Source organism: Rhodnius prolixus, unplaced genomic scaffold, assembly GCF_049639745.1.
Source record: "Rhodnius prolixus isolate KJV_2025 unplaced genomic scaffold, Rpr scaffold_5, whole genome shotgun sequence".
Lineage (NCBI taxonomy): Eukaryota > Metazoa > Arthropoda > Insecta > Hemiptera > Reduviidae > Rhodnius > Rhodnius prolixus.
This window is the reverse complement of record NW_027411624.1, coordinates 6395532-6418946: the sequence shown is the minus strand read 5'-3', so window position 1 is coordinate 6418946 and position 23415 is coordinate 6395532. Positions and strand designations below refer to the sequence as shown.

The 23415-nt window shown below is 30.8% G+C and overlaps 1 protein-coding gene across 1 annotated transcript; it reads right to left on the bottom strand.

The window, feature by feature from the left end:
- Positions 1–883: 883 nt before the first annotated feature.
- On the bottom strand, positions 884–22392 carry LOC141457916 (polypeptide N-acetylgalactosaminyltransferase 1-like). Its single transcript, XM_074135314.1, has 11 exons — positions 21308–22392; positions 20994–21222; positions 20726–20892; positions 19641–19815; positions 19337–19549; positions 10236–10353; positions 9330–9515; positions 7943–8077; positions 6733–6840; positions 6524–6652; positions 884–2485 (listed from the first exon to the last, which is right to left on the bottom strand). Exons 1-11 carry the CDS (start codon positions 21450–21452, stop codon positions 2351–2353), a joined length of 1740 nt encoding a protein of 579 aa, XP_073991415.1. The 5' UTR covers positions 21453–22392; the 3' UTR covers positions 884–2350.
- Between the last annotated feature and the right edge of the window lie 1023 nt (positions 22393–23415).

Sequence of the window (23415 nt, the reverse complement as noted above, 5' to 3'; positions counted from 1 at the left end):
TTTAAAATATTTCAATATTTTGTTATGTTATGTTATGATTAACATAAAGGTAATATATTAGTAATTAAGCAAATACAGCAATAGTGAGAGCACACGTAAACAATAAAAGTAAAAACCAGAGAGAGCAAAGAAACTTCAGAAAAGATATATCTATTAATAATTCGTATAAAATATTTGAAACAAAATAGTTGAAATAATAGATTAGTTGGTTACAATGTCGTAATTATTGTTATTCTGAAGATAGTTGAAGAGCAAATAAACCATTATGTTGAAGAAATCAAAACATTATAGAACACTGAAATGTGAATGAAAATTCAATTGATTAGAAAGATGGAAGTACCGACAAAAAGAGGAGTGTAAGTTAGATCAGCTGATAGATAGTAGTTAAATTCAGGGAAACTAAATTCTAAAAGCATTAAATCCATAACTACTTAACAAAATATTTAAACTATCAAACAAGAAAAGTAATGAAACTAAAAGCAAAAAGAGTGCATCAGTGGTGAAAGAAAAATACTGATGATGAACCAATGGGTCGAAACGTCTGGACTTTAATAATCATAATTTTCAAAGAGTACGGATCAACTTTTACGGTGACTGGTGAAAGAATTCCAACACGTATTATGCCAAGAACAATAGTAACTCCTGAAAAAGAAATAAATAGTATGGCTGTTTTTATCCGCCATAGCACTGATCCCTGACCGGTTCCTGGATCTCTCATCCGTCATCAGAGGTAGACTGATCAGTTTGGTGTAGACATTTCGACTTTACTCATGTTTCCGTCTCCAGTTTAATACTTGAAAGTGGTTAAAATTTCAATACTAATGCTGCAGAGTAATAAAACTTGATTATGATGGAAAGGTTTTTGTTTGCATCTACATTAGAATAACTTTTGCATAAATTCCTGTTTTATTGTAATTTTTTGACAATTTCATGGCAAACAGTGCAAAAGGTTTTTGTTGACCAAGTCAGTTACATGAGTATAAATAATTAGCAACGTTGTACACTGCTTATTATGTACGATAATTTCCTATAGATTATATAATGTTTCATAAATTTTATTTATATAAATGCGTTGTTATAAAGGAAAATGTTTTGTGAATACTGAGTGATATTGTAGATAAGATTTTAGGTTTATTTGTAATACAGAAAATAGCTATAATATAGCCAAATTTATCACAAAAAATGTTCTGTACATGTAATTGGAAAGATTATTACCCATCACATCATACATACATGTAAATAAGCGCTATTTAGAAAAAAGAAAAAAAGTGTTAACAATGTGAGGAGAATTAACTAGTTTCAGAAAAAGAAATGTGATGGTTCATTGGGGCACAATTGAGTACGAACTAACGTAGAATTCATGTAGAATAATCATTCATGAAATGATTTAAAATATTTCAGAGATGAAAAAGTTTTTAAAAACCTTAGTTTTCTTCATTTACACGTCTTAACATATCGGACATCTGATCCAGAAACCCATAAAATGATTGTAATAATAATAATGGAAATCAACTGGTTGGTGACCCACACATAATGGATAAAATATTACTTCCTGTTGAGTAAATTTCTCAAACTAGGAACTTTACAATCACATTTATTCCTTTCATAATAGTTTATAGATAGAAAGGATCTCTTGCTTTACTAAAATAGCATTCAGGCTATCCGAGAATCTACCAAACCAGCTCGTGTGATATACGCACACATATTCTTTACAAAATACTGTTTCGGATTCAACAGTTCTTAAATGTGGATTTCCGTTAAAAACTAAAATAACGAAAATCCATCATAAATCATAAAGACGAGAGAGTCATTACACTGTTTTTAACATCAGTTTGATGTAAACCTTTTGACATGCGTAAGTTTAATTTTTCGTTTATTAAGTACTACATTTGAATTTATTTCATTTTTTAAATACCAAATTTTAAAAACAAATATCTATACAATTTTTAATAAATTTATATTAAAGGATTGCTACGAAATTCGACTAGATAAAAAAAAATATATAAAAAAATTTGGTCCACATAATAAAATTTGACAACTTAAACTTAAGCTTAAATTATTTTTTTTTTAATTTTGTCAAATTTTTATTTTTAAAAATTATTTTCAAATAATTCGCAATAATGTATTTATTATTTTACTAAGTGAAAATGGAAGCACGATTTCATTGATAATTTTGAATATATAAGGGCAAATTTAGTACTTACATCCTAAAGGTACATTTAAAATAAATTTGCTCTGCATTAAAAAATACATTATTTACTTTCTTATAATATTTTTAAATTTATTATTAATTTTTTTTACCTCTACTATTTAGAAATATATAGATATGAATATATATATTTATAAATTTTTATAAATAATTGTCCCAAAGCCAAATTTGAGATGGTCGATTATTATCACAGAGGGTTACTCGTAGTGTGCCCTTTACCTGAACTCCAGCTGCATCCAGGCATTCACCAGTTCTTGAATAAACTATCTGTCCATTCTGAAAAATAAAAGACAAAAGTCAATAATAAAAAGGAAAGCAATCACCTATTATTTTTTTTTTTCCAGGCTCGGCCTAAAGTCAACTACTAAATGAGGGTCTACTAATAATTTACTATTGTAGGGAAATTCGAATGTTTGGAATGTGAGTGGCCGCCCGGTTGAGGGTATCTGAGAAGGGATGACCGCTAGGGGATGGCAATAAAGTTGCAGGTAGCAAGGGACATTCCTTTTTCCATTCCATTACTGTGTGTGATGTGTGTTGGGCCTTGTGTTGGCGTTAGAATCTTATTTCTTATGTGAATTAACTATACTTATGATAGATTGGTGTTTATTTCAATCCTTAGATATTTAAAGTATTAATTTGTGTTTTGTTTTTTTATTATTAAACATTTTTTTTTATTTAGTTATTGATTTACATTGGAAATTTAACAAAATGTATAGCCTTGGTCATAGACCGTCAGGCGAGTTGCCACATTTAATACAAAAAGAAAAATAATGAGTAATTGTACAAAAATAAACAAATTAAATTTCAATTTTTACGTTACAAAACAAACAGTAAATAATAGTATTTTTATAATAGTTTTATAATTATTTATAATAGTAATTCTTTCTGAATTTATTGATTACGAAAACAAAAATCTAATTTTAAACACAATTCAATAGGCATGTGATCTGAGTAAATTTGAGAGAATTTTTTTTTTTTTTTTTTTTGAAACTATTAACATAGTTGAGAAGTGGATAAGGCACACAACAACAATCTATGAGTGAACTGCCCCGTGTACTGACATACGTACGTATACTCGCCTTCACAATCATCAGCTGTTCTTCCGTTCAATACGCATAAATCGTTATCTTCACACATCCCTAACAGTTTATTTCCTTCTCTATTCAATATCTTGTCTTTAGATTTCCTTACAGCATGTATATTTTTAGTCTGAATGTCATCAGGTAATATTTGTAAATCAGACAGTCTGGCATTACAATCCCCAATAAGTAAACAATCATTCATTCTATTCTCAATACAAAAATTACAAATATCATTAAAATTTTTCTCCCAAAAACTACAATTTATATATACAGACAGAAGGTAAAACAGTTGAGTGCCCACATTTACCTTTAATAAGACTCAATATTCACAAACAACTTTTTCAGACAAATCACTCCTAAAACCCATTAAAATTCAGACTGTTTTATAGCCACATCCCAATACAAAACAACACCATTAAATAAGTGCTCAAACTTAGCTATGTCCTTTTTCAAAACAGAAGTTTCACTTAATAGAAATCTATCAAAACTAGTTATAAACTCAAAAAAATCAGTATTATTTTGCTTGTTACTTAATCCTTTAATATTATACGACAAAACCTTAATTAATAAAAAATTATTTACAATTGGCTAAATACTTAACGCAAATTTCATCCGACGCCGTGACCGTGATGATGTAGATAAAATAAAATAGGGCCTCGCCTAGTTGCTGTCATTTTAAATGTGGAGTACCTTTAGTTGTCACACCAGAAACACTTCCGCCATTACCTGCTTCATTAGGAAGATTAAGAAAGTCAACACCTGTTATCTCAGTCAGCGATGCAAGACCATTTCCTCTTTCTTCTGTTATGAGACCATCCTCGTCATCCCACTTGAACTTAACAGTTCGATTGTTAACAGTTAATATTAGTACATCTGTACGTAAACGTAACCTGGCTCCAGGTATAATTTGCATGATTCTTCTTCTCCAATACAGCAGTTTATTTCTTTTAATTCGTGTCACATACGACAAATCTTGATGTATCAAAATGCCCGTATTTTTAGCTTTATGCATACTGGACATTATAAGAAGAACGTCCTTGTAACTGGCGAACTCAGCTAGAACTACTCTTCTTCCGGTGGTTGAGCGGCCTATAGGAAACGCCTGAACTATATTAACTTCACTCGTAAGCCCCAGCAAGCTTCCGCACAATTCCTGAACCACTTTCCCGTAGTCTGTGCTCTCTGGTATACCCCTGAATATGAGATTCTTTCTTTTAGATTTATTTTCTAAGTCCGCTATTTTCTCCTTCAGCTGCTTATTCTCCGCTTTGATCACAACCAGCTCTTCTTTAACCTTTTCAAATCCAGTAATTGCATAATTAATTTTCTCATCAATCTTGATGAGATCTTCCTTAGTTGCAAGCTGTGACATCTGCTCACTCATACTCTTTAACATTATTTTCATCTCATTCATCCAGGATGTTTGCAGACTAAGACTTGCTTCACCCATCTTGCAATCTACTTGACAGATTTTATCTACTTCAGGAGAACTCTGAGTGCGCCTTCGCTTATTTAATTTACTTTTTGGCGTTAAGTATTTGTCAATACTTTCCTGACTCATTAAATGTATTAGAAATATTGCGCGTATATAATTTGAGAAATTTGAATTCACAAAGATTTAAATTGTCAATAAGCAGATAAAAAGCTATTTAATAAGCCTGCTGCCAGCTTAGAAAAATAATTTAAAATAAATAGAGCCAAATGTCTTGTTTACCAACAAGGTAATTGTAAAGTAATAAACAAGTTTCATAAAAGATTGGAATAAATCTTTACCAAAGTTCTAAAGATGTTTGTAAGAAATACTGGTGGTATCAACAAAGCTGATCAACAGGTAAATAATTCGGTCCAAGAAAGAGAAGGGATGAGATAACAACATAAAACTATATCCCCACCACTCACAAAAACAAGCACTGAACTGGCGAAATTCTCTTTACTATTAATAATTAACAAATCTTTATCTTTAAATAACTAAAAATCCCTTCGGTAGAATTTTGCAGTTTTCTGCTATATTAAACTTCTTATAGAATCCTACACTCACGTCAAAAATCACGGTTTAAAACCTCTTAGAACTATGTTTTTGTAACAAAAAAACAGACAGCACAAAAATAGATGTTCACTCTACAACAGCACAAAGACAACAACCGTTTTGTTTTTTTAGTTTTCCTTTAACTCATTTCATATTCTACACTAATTACATTTTTTCTAAAACATTAAAAACAAGCTACAAGCTTGGAATCCAAACAGAGAATATCCCTCTTACAAATCATCACTTCATAACACAACATCAACCAACAGTAACATTAGTGTATGTCCACAATATTAGAGATCATTTAACCAAAAAACTATAAAAAAAATCTATCAAAAACATTTACATGATTTTTCTCAAAGCACAGATTATTTATTTAATAAAATAAGTAAATCACTTTATTTCTATTAAAAAAGAAAAACAAAAAAAAAACAAATGCAGTGTCTCAGCAGTTAGTTTACCAAAGTTAGGATAAAGTTGGTCATACGAGTAGACGTTGGTAGGTTTAATTTCAATTTTTTTTAGGTGTTCTACAAAATAAATGGGAGGTAAACCATAGGAAAACTGTGTAAACACAACATTGAAATCTTTCGTAGCAAAGAACTCTTAGTAAACGCCTGAACAGATGATGGTCAGGCGTATAAAAATAATAAAAAAGAATTTGCTTTAAAATACAAAATTAAAGTTCATTGATTCTAACTGAAAATCGTTGATCGTTAATATCATATATCTGTTCTAACTGATTACTCTCTCCGATTCATGGCTACAGTTATTAGAAAACAAAGACTGAAAGCTCAAAAAAATGATATAGAGCTAATTTAACAATCATATTAAATAATGATAATAATAATAATATAAATCTGCAACTTCAAGTTGAAGAAATGAGGCTAAATAAAACAAAAAGTATTACTTCTGCAAATTACTCTCCGTACAAGAGAAAGGAAAAAGTCATGAGACTAAGAAATGATTCGATTTTTATATTTAAAAAATACATTAACTAAGTAAATAGTTTACTACTACAAATTCTACACCAAAATAAAACAGAATCCTTCTCTAATTCTCTAAACACAGCTGTTTCGACTCTAATCACTACTTACTTGAGATATTTTAATGTTTACACACTACCTTCATTAAGAGCAAGAAACTCATTCACCAGTAAAAAAAAAACAACAAAAAAACAGAAAATTTAAAAAAGTTACTCACTTTTCTCCGTTTCCAGTTTTGCCATGCTGAACTATTACATTTATTCATTACAACTTCACGTGTTTTCAGATTTACTTCAGCACATGAAAATTCACGTCTTAATTCACCTGCTAGGCTGAACGAGAAAAACTAAAACAGAAAAATAGAACAATAAGAAACTATTTCTTTTAAAAATTAATCTAAATATAAATACATTTTAAAAAACTAACTTGACTGGCATATATGGTAGGATGGCATGGGTACAATCCTAAATTGTATTTCTCGTCTTCATTGTGTTGTAAATTGTCAAGACAATTCGTACCTCCTAAGGATAAAACCTAAAATCAAATTTAATACCTCGGTAATATCCTAAAATTAACTTCTGGATAATTTACAAGTTTATTTAAATTTATCATCTGAGGTTATGGAACACCTGGACCTTTTTCCAAATGCACTGTCTCCCCGCTGGACATTATTGGTTAAAAAGATTTCAGTACACTCATTCTATTATATTTCATCAACTTATTGGAATATCTAAAATTAATTCCTACATTTTTAATGGAAGAATGCGTATGGTACAGAACAGAACTGTCGGGATCCCCTTGGTCTGGCGTTTGTGTTCCGAACTAGTGGTTAAATTTAGTAATCCAGAAGTATTTCAACAGACCCGTCTAGGTCACAGTGACTTTGGGTCTTTTTTTTCCTATACCTTGAACTTTTCTTCAACTCTTTGGGGCGCACGATTTTAAAGAAAATAAAAGCCCTAGTTGCACAGAATTTCTTTTATTATAAAAAAAATGGCAATAAACATTCATTTCCATTATTTTCCATATGTAATCATCCCTCTCAAATAGCCATTACTCTCGAAATAAGAAAAAAAGAAAAGAAAAAATTAATACCATTTCAATAGTCCTTTTTTAGTGTGGGACACTGGTATTGTATAATACCACTATGCAACTAATGCTTTATATGATGTTCATTCAAACACAACTTTTTACCAAAACAAAGCGGAACTTTGCAGACAGTGCAGCACTGTCCTTCAGCGCACTGTTCCTTGAAATGTTTAAGTTCCATGTTTTGACCCAATTTTTTATAAACAATATATGAATTAACAGCTGCATCCAAATATTAGAACAGCATGCGGTGCCACCATTTTTTACTATCGGTCAAGTTTATAATAAATATAAAAATGATTTCACTTATTTTCGCATTTACCGTTGGTGCATAGCACTGCCAACTGAATGGAAAACTTTAAATAACATATTAAGCAGTATGTATGAATAACTTCAACTTTTCGAGGTGGATTAAAATGTATCCCACCATGCAGCAAAAGCTAAGCAAAAGGTGGGACAGTTTTTAACCCACCTAGCCGCAAAGAGTTAAAATAACATCCACTACGTACTGCAGTACATAACTGAGGAAAATAAATAATATACTCACCCTTCCAAAACATTCCACATTTTCATCTGGTATAAATTTACCTTTATACACATTGTTTAAGTACCACTTGAAACTTTTACATTTTAACGATTTTCTCAATTGTAATCTGCTGGATATATCACCAATATCTGCGGTCTGGAATAAGAAAAAAAAATGTAAATACTTTTTTTCTTACGATTGTAGATAAGAGAAGTATTACGATCAAATACAATTTTTCGACATCGAAACCAGAAACCATTTTCGAAATACTGTCCCTCTATGAAAAGATCTTCGTATTAGAGATGCATTGTTTCCTGCCTGATATATGGTTCGCAAATTTGGTCTCTCTAAAGAAGAATGTTCACGCCTTCAAGTCAAATTTTCCAATTCAATTAAGGGCATTTCTGACAGAGGTAGATGATGAGTAAGCTTTGTTAAGAACTACCATTTTACTAAAATCTAAGGTTTTATGTCTTATATATTACAAAGTAAAGTTAAATGTTTTTTGAAGCTCTAAATTCTAACAACTGAAAGTGAAACTTTACTAAATACAACTCTACTAAATGGATTTTTTTACTTTTAGGAATTTTCCTCAAAAAAAGAAAGCTAAATAATCCATTTTCATTGTACTTACGTTTGCTTCCACATGGAGAGGGAAGTAATTCCCAACCATTATGCATAATAGCATTAAGTATACTGTAGTTCCTCCACATTATATGTAAAAAAGAAAAAAACAAGAGTTCCACGCTGCTAATTTCAAGAGGGAAGAAATTTCCAACATAGGAAGTACCATTGAATGGATTCACTTTTCTGAGCTCATCAAGTTTAGAGCAATGAGGAATGAGGTGGTGGATATTTCCACGTAGGTTAGACAGTAGATACAGCTCTCTGATAATATGATAGGCTGTCTAAAATTGAGTGTAATGTGTGGAGACCAGATTAGTCTCGTGCCGAGTTTATGTGTAACCAGAAATTATTGCTATAAAATTGTTGCTTTTTGACAACTGGACCTCTGACATTTTAAATTACAAGCAAATAGCACAGGGAGGTGTAACTTTCGGTTTTGAAAAACCATCAAAACTTTCTTGATTTGAAAGAAAAGAACACTACTTTGATTTATTTCAAAACATACTACCTGAGTGTACTACATTCATCAAATTAGATGCGATCGTAAAATTGATTTCAGACGATGTAAAACTTTTTAGGCCACTCTCATGTTTTTTGCTGCATTTTTCAATAATCAATTTTTCTTAATAATAATAAATTTTTACTAATGTTTAATTGTTCTGAACATGTGATAAAGAAAAGTCGGTGAAATCGAACATTATGCTGAATTGTAACAAATTGTAACTTTGTTAGGGTTAAAAAAAAACTTTGAACATTAATAATTAACAAAACTAGAATTTACCTTCAAGTCTGGGCGATTTTGAAAGAATAATCGCTGATACTCGTCCATCCATACTCGTACTGTACGAGCCGTATTAATGCCATGAGAATCTTTATCACCAGGAAATGAATACGGATGGAATGAACGAAATACATGTCCAACCCTGGAACAGGGTATTGTTTCAAGAGTTCCGCCACACTGCCAAACCTGATTCATAAACAATTATACAATAAATGTACATATTCTAATAAAATAAATCAAGGACAATTAAAATAGGCAATCTTGCTTGGTGATTAGAGTCAAATCCAAATCGCCTTTAAACTACTAATCGGCTAGGTTAAATATTAACGCACATGCTAAGTAATTTTAATTTAAACAAATCTACTCCTTTCTGGGATTTAGTGAAGAGCTAACTCAAGAGCATTCCAGTTGGGATATCTTAGAACTATGTTTACACTGGTTCCAACAAAAAATAAATAAATAAATGTTAAGTACGATCTATTACTGTTTACGCAATAACTGTTTATAACAATTGAATAACTGAATTTTCTCAATAAAATAAACTATGGGGATATTAACAATTTTATTCGCTTCATCATGTTTGTTTCCTCCCTTCTAACCATAGTTTCTTTGTAGCGTAGATTAGGTGCAGTCACAACTATATTAACCAAAAGAAGGAAATTGCTAAAACATAGTTGAACGAAGCAACATAAGATTAAAGCTAACCAAAATAAAATATTCTTCCCACAAAACTAATTTTTATGTTTTTTATGTGCAATGATATTTAATTCTGTTCAATGTTTAAATTTTAAGTTGAATTTTATTAAAAATCAATCGTATATTAAATAATTACAACGAGGTAATAAAATGTAAATAACTTTCTAAATCTTAAGTTCTAAAGATTCTTTTAAATTCAGGAATACATACCCTGAAGGACATTTCTAAGTTTTCTCCGCCCCAGATATCCATGCCATCATCATAAGATCCGATCTCCCAAAAATATTTTCTATCAATGGCAAACAGCCCTCCAGCCATTGTTGGGGACCTGCAAATATGATTATAAAAATATTAACCGAAATGTATAGCAATTTAACCTTTCTTTCATGCAAGGTTTTGATTTTTAAATATAAAGAAAAGTTTTCGGTTCGAAAGATCATCGTGAACCTCAATACTAATTAGGAATTATGTTGAAGATAGTATTTACCCTATGATAAACTAAAACCGTTATCTAACATCATTATTCTGACCAAGTATATAAAAAGATCTGTTAATAGTTTGCACACACCGTTAATCTGAGTAATTACAAACAAGTTAGTTTTTTCAATCACTTAAAACCATTTACTGAAGATTTTCCAACGTTTAATAGAAGAACTTATCACGTTCGAGTTAATAATTTTGTCCATCGACAGTTCGATTCAAAATTTTTTAAAATACACATTTTTTGTATCATACCTGCAACTAATTCCATAATAGCAATGTTAAGCAACCTTGCTGTTGACTGGTGTCCTACTATTACACTAGTATAAACTTTGTATGAACTATTTAAGCCCAGAATATTACATGACAGGCCTACCGACACCTAGTTCGCTCTATCCAATTGCCTTATTAATCAGAATGTAGGAAGGTTTCTTTAGGTTATAAAACAGGGTTGCCCAAAATATTATTATTTAAGTGGTATTGCTGAAATATTTTGAATTCATTTAACTAATTAAACAATGTATTCAATTAATTTTTATATTAGTTGACACTCTTTAGAACTTAAAAAAATATGATCAAAATTTATACTTGGAAAATTAACAATAGTTAATAGCAACTACTGAACGAACTTCGAATCCATGAAATAATAGAGCTGAAAATTAGAAATCTTTCCTGGTACATATCTTTCCTTCTATACATGTTTACTAATTATATGGAAGAATATCATATCCATCGAAGTAATTTTTGTACTTTTATACATTGAACTTTCTAAGATATACGTAGATGGAAGAGTAACGAGGTAAAAAGCTGTGCCTTAGGAATTTAGTGACCCTGTAGGTATCTCAGCCAAACTATTTGGATGTGTATAACTATTTGGGTTTAACTTACCCGTTTAGGGGGGGGAGAAACATTTACATTTTATACTTTACGTAAATGTAAACTTTACGGACGCCTATATTCCATTAACAAACATTGAATCTTAGGGAGGACACGATAGAGCTTTCACGTTTTTACCGGTATTAAGATGAATCTGGGTTTTACAGGCCACCACTCTTCATTCTACACATTAACTATCTAAAAAAGGTTTGCTTTCCTTTGTGTTAAGCATTTCTTATTGCTTTTTAAATTAATTTGTATAAGTCTTAGGTAAGATGAATTTTTAAGAAGAATAGTATTGTTAATCACTAGAGATGATGTATCAGCCTTTTGAAGAATCATCGATCTCTGATTGGAATTTTGGGGGTGTCAATGAAATCTTGAATGTTAACTTTGGAATCACAAACTAATTTCTATCCCTCTGAGTCACGGATTACTTCAATAACTAACAATAACAGCAATAACAATAACTTCAATGGAAATATCAATTTACAGACGTCAGTTTTATTATTCATTCCTCAAGTTCTTCTTCTTTTTTTTTTTTTAAGGCACATCAAAATCTGAGATTATTGGCGCCCGGAGCTTTTTATCAGTGCACTGCCGGCCTCCTAACCCATCCTAACCCACTAATGTTATTTCCTAATAACTTAAGATGAATCACCATGCCAGTTACTTAACAATGAAAATCTTTACTGAAAATTGCTTCTCTTTTATTACAATAAATTTCGAAGATGGCTCTAATGATTTCATTTTGATATTGTACCTACACTGAGGTTCACAATTTTAATTTTAAATACTACTCCAATAAAATTCCATTAAAGATTGTGAATAATATTTCCTTACAATAATACAATAATTTAAGACTGCTCTGTAACCGGTGAACAACGGTAACCATTGTGACTTGCGACAAAGGTAGGTATAATAGATACAACGCGAAAGTAATCCGCTCTTCATGTGGCCCAACTTGTACAATAAGTAAATAATACCAATAAAAAAGTTATTGTAATAATGTCCATATTAATAACAGTAACAAACAGATTGTAAGAAAGGTTAGTAATAAGGAAAGGTTCGACCTTGGAAATAAGAAATACAATTAGTCAAGTAATTTTAAATTGAAAAAAAAATTATATAGTGCCATTTGAGCGGTTGCGACTCCGAGACACTGAAAATAGTAAAAGTTTTATTGCTTCAGAGTAATTAATGAAATAAAACTCATTTTCTGAACATTACTCTTTAAGTCATCTAGTACACACTGCTATCTGGTCTGATCATACAGACCGTAAAATCCACGGCCGGGTTTACACGGTAAACGATGGAGTTCACAGACAGATGATACAAATTTAGGCGCGAAATGCATGGGAAGAATTTTGTTGTGCTGTAGAAAAGAAAAGGTTGCGTATTACTAATTTAAGAAGTAATGTCAGAAATTTGCAACATATTAGCCAGACAGACGTATTTATTACATGTGCATATTCTCATCAGTATTAAAAAGAATGTATTATTCCTATGTAGAAAAGCTTAAGGTTGCAATTCTTCCAGAACTGGCTAAAAATTAAGTCCTGCACCCTCAAAAAAGATAAGCTCTTGAGTTACTATGCAAAAGAGACGAAAAGTTGAAAAAAAAAAGCAACAAATAACGGAAAAAAGAGTTTCTGATGTTAGACTGAGACTAACCATAGCCTTCCTTTTATGTCTAATCAACCTACTTACGCGCGACACAAAATATTACACACTCAAACTGAGAAAGGAGAATGTGCGATAAAAATTAAACGACAAAAATAAATAGTAATAAACCCTGGTTCGAATTCAGCTTCTCTTTCTCTTTCAATGACCTAGGACTAGGAGCTTCTTACAGCTCAGACAATGTGGTCAGTAACTAGAGAACAATGTCCTGAGGCCGGCAGTGCACTGGAAAAAGTTTTGGGCGCCAATAATCTCAGATCTTAACACACCTTAAGTACAAAAAAAAAAAAAAAAAGTATTATATTAAAAGGAACAAACAATCAGCTGTAACCATTGAACACCTGGTTAATGATGTGAAATGGTGTAACAAAAATTTTATTCCTTCTTCAATCAGTTAGCAATTAAAATACGGAACAATAAATAGCTTTCCCTTCCAGTGAAAGTCCAGTGAAACTAACAACTAGGGAAATATTTGCACCTAACACTCAGTCACCTTGAGATCAGATAAATACTCGTAATCATGATTATCTACTTTTAAAAAAGATCCTATCATAGTTGAGGTCATTGACGGCCACCGGGCATTGTTTTGTACTTTCAGACATCAGTGTCCATCACTGGACAGTAAACTGTATGAAACTCCTAGGAAGAGAAAATCTAAAGGCCAGCAGTTGGATTCGAACTCAGGATATCCGGGTTACTATGTTTTTTAGTTTAGATTTAGATAATTGCTGCAATAATTGTACTCTTTTATTGCTTAAAATAATAAGACCTACACAAAGAAGTGGGTTCAGAGATTGCTCTACCAAAAAATTACGATTGTGGAATTGATTATAAATCCCTACAAAAGGAATTTATTGCAACTACTTCCGTTTGAAAGCCTATGGTCAGTTTTCCCTAACCTTACCCGAGATATCATGCCTCAGATTACGACAACCTCAGATATCAACGTACCCGGTATTCACCTTTACTGCATCCGAGAATCTCACAGAGTCGTAAAATCATTATTAATTTTGATTTATGACTTTACGAAGTTAAATGAACAGTTTTAAAATAATTGAAATTATAATGCGTTTACTTCTCAAATCAAAACCACCCGAAAATAAATTCATTTAAAACACTTTTTGTAAATACTTATTTATTTATTTATTTTCTTTCAATCACAGGCCAAACTAATAAGGCGTCTATTTGTACCTGTATTTATTCTTAGGGGACAATTGTCCCAGAATAATAAATTTCTTTTCTATTTCTATTCTAAAACAAGGACTTTATAATAAATGTATGTTTAAAAGAGGGTTTTATTAATTACATATATATTAAATATTCATTCACAATCGTAGCGCATTGTATTTAATAAAATCAATTTTAAACAACTATAACTAGAAATACTTTACTGTTTGAAGAAAGTTAAAAAGAAGGTATCTAAAACGTATTAACTAAAAATGTTCCTCAAAATATAACATCGTTTGCCCTTATGAAACTGTCATGTCATTTAAGGCTGAAAAAACGTGTCTGTCTAAAATGCTCTGTTTTGACGCTATTTAGTTCCACAAATCAACAGAGAAAAAAAAGTGGGACGCTTTTTTTGTGTGTGTTCTTGATTTTTGCGTATAATTTTCTTTTGAATTTATAGTTAATATTACTGCTAAAAATGCTCTTTTCCTTATGAGTCAGTTTTATTTATTTATTTAAAGCACACTTGACTTCTTCGATTTAGTTTTCTAAAATAGTAACCTATATTTTTTTAAAGTCACAGCTTTTTTAACAGATTAGAACATCGTAAAAATTGTATTTTCTTTTCTTATGCTGCTTCGACTCTTTTCTAAACTTCAGTATTTTTATTTAAAACAAAACAAGCTTAGTTGATAAAAAAAAAATAGTTTTTTTAAAAGAAGAATTAATTGTTTAAAACGGTTATTAAAAATTCAATGAACAATTATTGGCACATGGATAATTAAACCGACAACAGTTTTTTTTATTGTTACTATTTAATTTAAATGACAATAAAACTGAATTTACTTTAGTAAACATTTATTACTATTCTAAACGGTGTATAACACATAAAAATTATGTCCTGTTATACACTTGAATCAACAGAAGCATTGTGATAATTTTAATTTCTTATATAATAGATAAAAGAAACGAAAAGAAAAAAAAAAAAACAGATGTTATCTACATCTTCACGAAACTTTATAAAATTAGTTATGAACTAGTTTCTATATCATTAAATAAAATACAAATCTCACACCAGCTCTATTATTATTGTTAGCTGCGTGAAGTTGTTTGTAAGAGCAGACAATGTGTGAAAGTTAGGACGGGGCTAAAGATCTAATAAAAAGAAATAACCAAAGTGGACAGACCATAACTAATGTTCAGATGAGTAATCTTATATCCGGTGAAATCTGAATTTTACGGATTCCACCATTACACGTCTGAAGGAGATATCTATCCAATATTCCTGGTATTTTGATAGAATAAAAATAATACTTTTAGCACAAAAAAAAATTGGTTGGAAATAGATTATTGTTTTGGATAACTACTGGTTTTTGTTGGTTTGGGAGGTTTTTTTCTTTTTTACTATCTGCAAAAATGCTGCAATCATATCTATTTTTATTATTAATATAAATTGAATGTAACCCATAAAAATCTGTATTTTGAAGTTCCAAGAGTGCATGAAAAATTTTGGAAAGAATATGACTGTTCTGCCAACAATTCTTAAGTGTATTAATAATTCCATAACACACTTAAAGTCATTGTCACCTATTTATTGGATAGTACTCTGACAAACCCAAGCAAAGGAGTCGCGACCGGATATATGTCGAATGCCAACGTTTAAAAAACTTTTTAAGCCTGCTACATACATTCTGGAGAGGGCTACACGCTAAATATCTTTATAAAGTGGGAGATAATAAATGGATAGACTAATGCTAGGATTGTCATCTTCTCGGACTATTAGGCGGCCTTACCAGAGATTATGTCAAGTGTGTTCAGTCTGCAGGGGAACTGCTTGAAGAACCTGACTATGTTTATTATATTTACCATGATAAGGCCTTTTCTTGTAAGGGTGTCCAGACATTTGAGATATAAGAGCATTGATGCGGCAGATTGCATTATGCAGTTTTCAGGGAACTTGAACCCCTTTTTTTTTAGAACTGAAAATACACCTTTTAAGTGCACTCACAAAGAAAGAGTATACAGTAAGTCACAGGTTGCCATGGGTAAACGAAAAACCAGCTACTCATATAAATGTTCTATGAAATTATTTTACTAAGAACGGGTGCGATTAATTGTACAAGAGGAAAACTGGCTCTGCACGAATATGGTCAGACGCGAACGGGCTAATGTGGCTCAGGGTTCGCCAACTTTCAGATAATCAAAATCATGTATTTCCTTACTTTTGCCAGGAGCCTTTCAACAGATACCTAATTAAAGGATGGAAGAGGGGAGCTGTAACCAGTGGGAGCTTCAACATAGACTGTTTACGTCGCAGTGACGTAGGTTTCCTGGGCAACCCCTGCGGAATCTATTCTAATCTTTCGGAGAAGCATCGTATACAATTTAAGATATCGTTCATTAAATACACTCCTCCATTTTGGTACATTATACTAAAATTACACTTTAAAGAAAAGCCTCTCCCAGTAATTACTCTTATTAGAATTTTTGCTAGTAAAATATTTCAAATAATTTTTGTAGTCCAATATGAGCAAAAATGTTTTTTCGAAAGTATAAAGAAAATCAATGAGGCTATTTTCGAGAATATCATAAAATGTAAAATCTATTTTAAAAAGAGGGTACTTTCGTTTGAGGGCACACCAAGATACGATACAATGAATCAGCTACCAACCACTTTTCGTTTTTAATCTATTTAGCACATAAAATACAAGATAAATATTCCATTTTCTACAAACCGCTTTTTCGGATTCAGACGACTTCGAAACGAATATTTTCCGTGGAAAGATGAACTATAAAATTTGATAGCAATACTTTCGTAACTTAATAAAGAAAACTAAAAACATACAGCTCTTACATCAAAATAGAAAACAAAATATATTCTGTGAACTAAAATTAAACCACATTTTTGTCAGTGACACAAATTTTTTTTTAGTTTAAACAATGTAATTACTACCTCCATAATAACTAATTACGAAAATATTAATTTAAAAAACAAGAATAAACATTTAAAAGTTAATTCTATAATATTTTTTAATCTGCATAAATTAAACTCCCTTACATTTTTTTTTGGCAAAAATAGTTGGGTACCCAATTTGCGTGATTGATCCATCATTTTATATTTAATAGTCAGCCTGTGGTTTAACTGCTAGGTGTTAAACATACTGTTCTAGATATTCATTCAAGGCCATCAGGTTAATTTCACAGTGAGTGCATTGTAGGTACAATACGTATGCACCGTTCTACCGGTTTTTTTGAAGGTTATGAAAAAAGAGCGTTTTTTTTTTTCAGTATCCGAAAAAGTAAATGTATGCGACGATCTGGTTTTTTCCTTGACAAAGGTCTAAAAGAGGATTTGCAGTAACTTTTAAATGAAACCATTAAAAAAATGTTAAAGACGGTAATAAAGGTTATTCTCATATCTGTTACAAAACTGTTGTTGAATTAAATCTCGAAATAAGATCGATGCCCTTAGACCTCGTGAGAAAAAATAAAAACCATTGAATGAGTCGGAGACCGATGTTCAGCCCCACCCACAATGCTACTCGGATTTTCACTAACTGTTTTGCGAACTTTTCAACCAACTGGTCAACTTCTGTTGCAAGTAGAAAACCATCAACATTGCGGAGTATAGGCCACAAACGAGTTCGAGGGTGTTTTTGTTTTTCAATTTCGAGTATCCAATTAACAATACAGCGATGTGATAAATCGACTTATCTCCTCTGTTGGCAAGATGTATATATTCCAATGGTGCTTGTTTTAATTATTTTAAATATTGAAAGCAATAAATGCTTAGCAGAAATTCAGTTAAAAGGAAACTTACAACGACGTGAATTGTAGGATAAATAAAATATACACATGCATACATACAAGCATATCACTCCCCACTATCCTGCTGTATGTACAAATGGAGTAAGCCATTTCATTCATAATTAATACAAAGTAAATATTGTTTCAAAATGAATCAATCACTTTTTATCTACCAACTTTTTATTTAAAAAGGAGCTTATGAGCAAAGAATTTCATTTTTATATTTTATAGGTTTCATTGTGATATTTAAGTTATAAATATCTATTAAATAGTAAAATTTACCAACTTAAAAAAAAAACTATAAATGATAAATAGTCTGACTGGATCAAAAATTGAGGAATTTTCACCTATTTTTCGAGACCTAAACTAAAAAAGTAAAGATCCTAGCGAAAACTAAAGAAGAAGCAACAACAACAAGACACAACTAAAACAAGAATTTTCGAAGAGTTGATAATCTCTAAATTTTGTTATAATTCTTCTTAGGGAGAAAATGCTATTAAATAAAATTTAATTGATTCTGTAGACTAATTAAATAATAAATCAGTTCAAGGATGGTACACGTTTCTAATCTAAGTTTATAAAAGTACCAAGACGGATAACTGGGGTACATTATGGTACAAGAACGGATTTTGTTCATAAAATGATTAGTACTTGTAATCTGCGAAGTGTGTAGAAAAAATAATAATCAGGTTAGGACAGACACATTTAAAACTTTCAACTCAAAAAGCCCAAAAGAATTTTTATTAAAAAATATTTAAATAAAAAATTTTGAACACTGACGAGGCATTTTTGGGGAAAAAAATGATAAAGTTCAAAATACATTTCAGTAAAGCGATAATTCCGATAATAACATCCAAAAAGATTAGAATTTTAGGGATTCAACCCCCTTTACAATAAAAAACAACGTAGGGTTGTACATTGGTACCTCAGAGTTACTCTTAATTAAATTATCTAGGAAAAATTCCTCAAATGTAGGCCAACACTAGTTCAAAGAGGATACAAAGTTTAAAGTAAGTCGTTGAAGCCACCTTTGAGATAATCTCAAAATAGTTACCTAATAACCGATTCAGTGAAATAGCAACTCTAGACATAAAACTCTTTAACTTTTGCAACACAATCAATCCTCTGTTATATATAACATGTAGGACTAAAAACTACATATTGATCCTTTAGTGGAAAGCATTTCCCACACCCATTTCCCGAATTTTCCTGAAATGTTTCAAATAAAAACTGAAGACCATGTGTAAAATGTGTGTACATGTTCAAATATAGTTAAATACATTAAATTCCAGTACCTTGTCGGCGCTTCTGGAGTTTTCCTTCTAGCTCTTTCTTCGTCAGAAACTCGAATCCATGTAAAATGACCGCTCCAAGTGAATCCGCCCACTTCAAAATCGTATGAGCCTCCATTATGCTGATACTCGAAAGTAAGATCATCAATTACATCTATAATAGGAACTACAACATTTGTTCTATCTTCTTTGATTCTAGCTACCAAGGGTTCTCCCCTGAAAATCAAAATCAATCAAACAAAAACGGTTAAAAAATAATTATTACGATCAAAATATCTCTTCTTAAGTTATACACAATTTTTCTTACCATTTTGCACCAACTTCACAATGGGCGTCCAAAAATATCAGAACATCTCCGGTAGCTTGTTTGGCACCGTGCAACCTTGCTCTAATTAATCCTGTTCTTTGTGTAAGTCTATATAGTTTAACAAATTTTGGAAAGCGTGTTTTCAGATAATAATCAAGTTTTTCCTTTAGTTCATCTAAGTTTAAATAAATATAAATATAAATGAATATATTCGAGGGCAGATAAAACTTTTGGTAAAAGTAATTTTCTTAAATCTTTTTTAAAGTACTAAATGCTAAGTTTTTCTTTAAATAAGAATTTTTACCTCGAAGAAAATTTATTATTATGAATGGTAGAAGTGTTAAATGACATTTTTATAGAGAATAGAATTGCTCTTCAATTGTTTTAAAATATCCATTATAAACACATCATTCAACGAAAATAAGGACGCAGAAGATAATAATAAATGTGCAAACTAATAAAACTACTTTAGAAGATATCGCCAAAAATCCTGTTTTCAATTATAAGAGGGGCATCCGTTTAGCCAAATAGAATAAACAAACTAAGGATTCAAGATTGGCGAGGAATCGGTCAAATAAAAAACAACTCGTCTTTTTGTCATGTATATGCGAAATAAACAAAGAACATAAATAAGTTAAATGTGTACCGTTTTACTAATTCTAATCGAAGTATCACGTTGAATCCACAGTCAGACCTCGTCTGAATATAAATTATAAATTAACGGGATTGATAGTTAAGCACTTCGCACATACAACGATTTATAAATTTAATTGTAAAGAAAACACTATGGACCTAAGATATTTCCGCCAAACTTCTAACAAAATTCAATTATTTGTATTTTAAAAATTAAGATGAACTTAAAACATTAATTTATTATCAAATCATTAAAATTAAATAATTTGCTAAACAGTATGTATTATTAATAACTGAAAAACGAGAGCAACTTTCAATAAAATATAAGTACAACCAACCAGAAAATCGAAGGTGAACCACTTTCAAGCTCTATCAAAAAACTGAATGACATTTAATTTTTTTTTTGTTTTTTAAAATTTAAATAAATTATTTCGACACAAATTTATACAAACCATGATCGCTTGCATCATCAACTAAAATAATTTCATGCAGAATATTGGCTGGCGTACGATTTACTACACTATATACGGTTCTAATCAAAGTACTCCATCTTTCGTTTGTAAATATTATAATAACACTAGCAGTTGGTAAATTCGTACCGTATTCTTTATTTAAACATCTAGAAATACAAATTTAAAATAAATCAATTCTAAAATAAACTTTGTTTAAAAAAAATAAATAAATAAAATACCCAAATTTAGAATTTAAATTTTTGCAAACCTAGGATGTCTAGCATCAAGTATTGTTCTGTTATAGGCAATTCTATTGCTTAAAAGTAAGTTAAAGGCCTCTTTTTTCATGATATCTTTTGCTTCTTTTAACTGTTCGCCTGATAGTTCAACAGCTCGTCCATAATCACCAAGTCCTGGTAAAATTTTAGCTTCATCTTTTTGGATTTCTTCTTCCAAAGCATAATTAATCTCATAATTAATATCACCAACAAGATTATCTGGTTAAAATTAAAAAATAAAAAAAATACAGTATTATAAGAAAGAATGGATGTAAAATCATAAAAGAAGTCAACAGAGGATTACCTGGTTGTTTATTAGATGTACCATCAACTATTCTTGGTGATTCAGTGTAACGCAAAACAAATATAAACCACCCAAAAAAAAATAAACTACATAGTAAAAGAAACTTATTTAAAAATTTTCTTCTGCATATTCCATGATGTGTCATGATTTAATGCAAATGTTATCCAGTAAAAGATATACATGTAAAAAACACGCAAATTTAAATAAAACATGAAATACGACGAATGGGAAAAAAGAGAAAAGAATTTCTGGAATAGAAAAGGGCTTGATCGAATAAAGTAGCAGTTGATTTGGTTTTTTTCGTTTTTATAGACGACAATTATGGTTCTCACATGCAACTCCCGTCAAGTAATTCCTGGGTACTCAACACCAACGCGTCTATAACGAAACTGAAACACCGCTGTTCTGTTAACCTACATATAACCTTTCTTCACTAACCTACGCAGGTGGTGGCCCCTACTTCAAATGATCAACTATCGATTCTTGGTTTCAGTATCGTATCTACATCATAAAGATTAATATTCCTTAAAAAAAAAAAAGAAAAAAAAAATTAAATACTAATTTTTCTTATTACAATGATTCTCAAGATACCACTTGTATATTGATTTTTTCTAAGTTTCAATCGAAGCTTAATTCTAACATATTATACTTTGTCGTACCGTTAAATTGAGAGCCACTTTTATGAAAATAGCAGAAAGTAGTAGATCCCACTAGTTGCAGCACCTTCTCCAGGCCATCCTGTATAAATAGACTCAAGGAGTCTGGTGAGAGGTTCCTTGACTAAGCATAAAGGCGTGGATTTTTCCCCTCCAAAGGGCCAAACCAGTTTTTCACATTAACTAAAAACGAGTATTGCTGTACTACATATTACCTTCTTGACAGAACCCACATAGGCTATCCTGTGCCAGGATGCGATGCATGTTTGTTCAGCCGTGAAAGGGCCAGCAATCGACCAATTGGTCATCCTGCTTGCAGGAGTGATGCCACAATAAAATCTAGAGTTTTTGTCCGTAAAACTAGACTGTATAATGCTAAACAAAACCTTCAGATTCAAACTGTAAACTATAACTGTTAAAGTTTTAAAATATACATTTAAAAGACAATTTTTTTTAAATAATTTTATGCAAGTACTTTCGTTTCTGACAGCTATTTAGTAAAGATTTAAACTTTAGGCCTCAATTTTTGACAAAAATAAAGTATAAACTGCCATTTAAACGCATTAAATGCGCAGAATATGTCTAAGATAATGATCGATACGATTTTATATGAAATAAGTTTTAAAAAAATAAAACATGAGCGTGAACACTTTCTCCTTAGAGCCGCACAACTTCAAATCAAATCAAAATTTGATTGTTTTTGAGTGATACTACTCACAAAAAGAGATAGGCACAGTATAGAAAAATTAACTAAATAATAATCTGTCAAATATATATAATACATAAATAAATTTACCAAATAATTTTAATATCATAAATAAAAATTAAATCACTGTTAATAAAAGTAATACAGAAGAGTCACGAAAAATCTAATTCAATGCAATATGACGAAGTTATATCATAACAAGATTGACATTTTTTATTTAATGATATATTACAAATAGATTAGTATAGCCATCCCAACCTCAGAAAAATAAATAAAATATTTACTTTTTAAGTAGAAAAAAAGATACAAAATGAAAAATACAAGTCTGAGACAACATACTGTAGATGGGCATTCAGTGATAAAGATCTCTTGTAACTGGGTCCAGCGATAAAAAAGCGTCGAGGTGGCCAATAGAGATTAGTTCCAATTTTAGTTAAGAACCCCAATCAGAGGAATTATTGCGAGCAATGAATGCAAACTCAGAAGTGTATCAAAGCAAGTACGGGGCAATCTATTAGAGAGCATCTCGAGTTTCATTAAAAAAGTTTAAATTGATTTGACTATAGTCAGCTTAACTGGAAATATTGCGCATTCTAAACGGAGATAACTATTTGGGAGTAGATCTCGGCATATTAAATATTTGTTTTAAGAATTGCGCCTGTACTGCCTCCGGATCGTCAGCATACCTATAAGCCCGTATTTCGCATGCATAGAGTAAAAATGACTTTACAACAGCATCTAACCAC

What these genes read in the sequence shown, in the direction of transcription:
- LOC141457916 (XM_074135314.1), bottom strand. Translation starts at nt 21,452, where the DNA reads ATGACACATCATGGAATATGCAGAAGAAAATTTTTAAATAAGTTTCTT. An exon ending in TACATCTAATAAACAACCAG is followed by an intron (nt 21,223 to 21,307) that starts GTAATCCTCTGT and finishes AATTTTAACCAG; the next exon opens with ATAATCTTGTTGGTGATATT. An exon ending in ATGTGGAATGTTTTGGAAGG is followed by an intron (nt 6,841 to 7,942) that starts GTGAGTATATTA and finishes ATTTGATTTTAG; the next exon opens with GTTTTATCCTTAGGAGGTAC.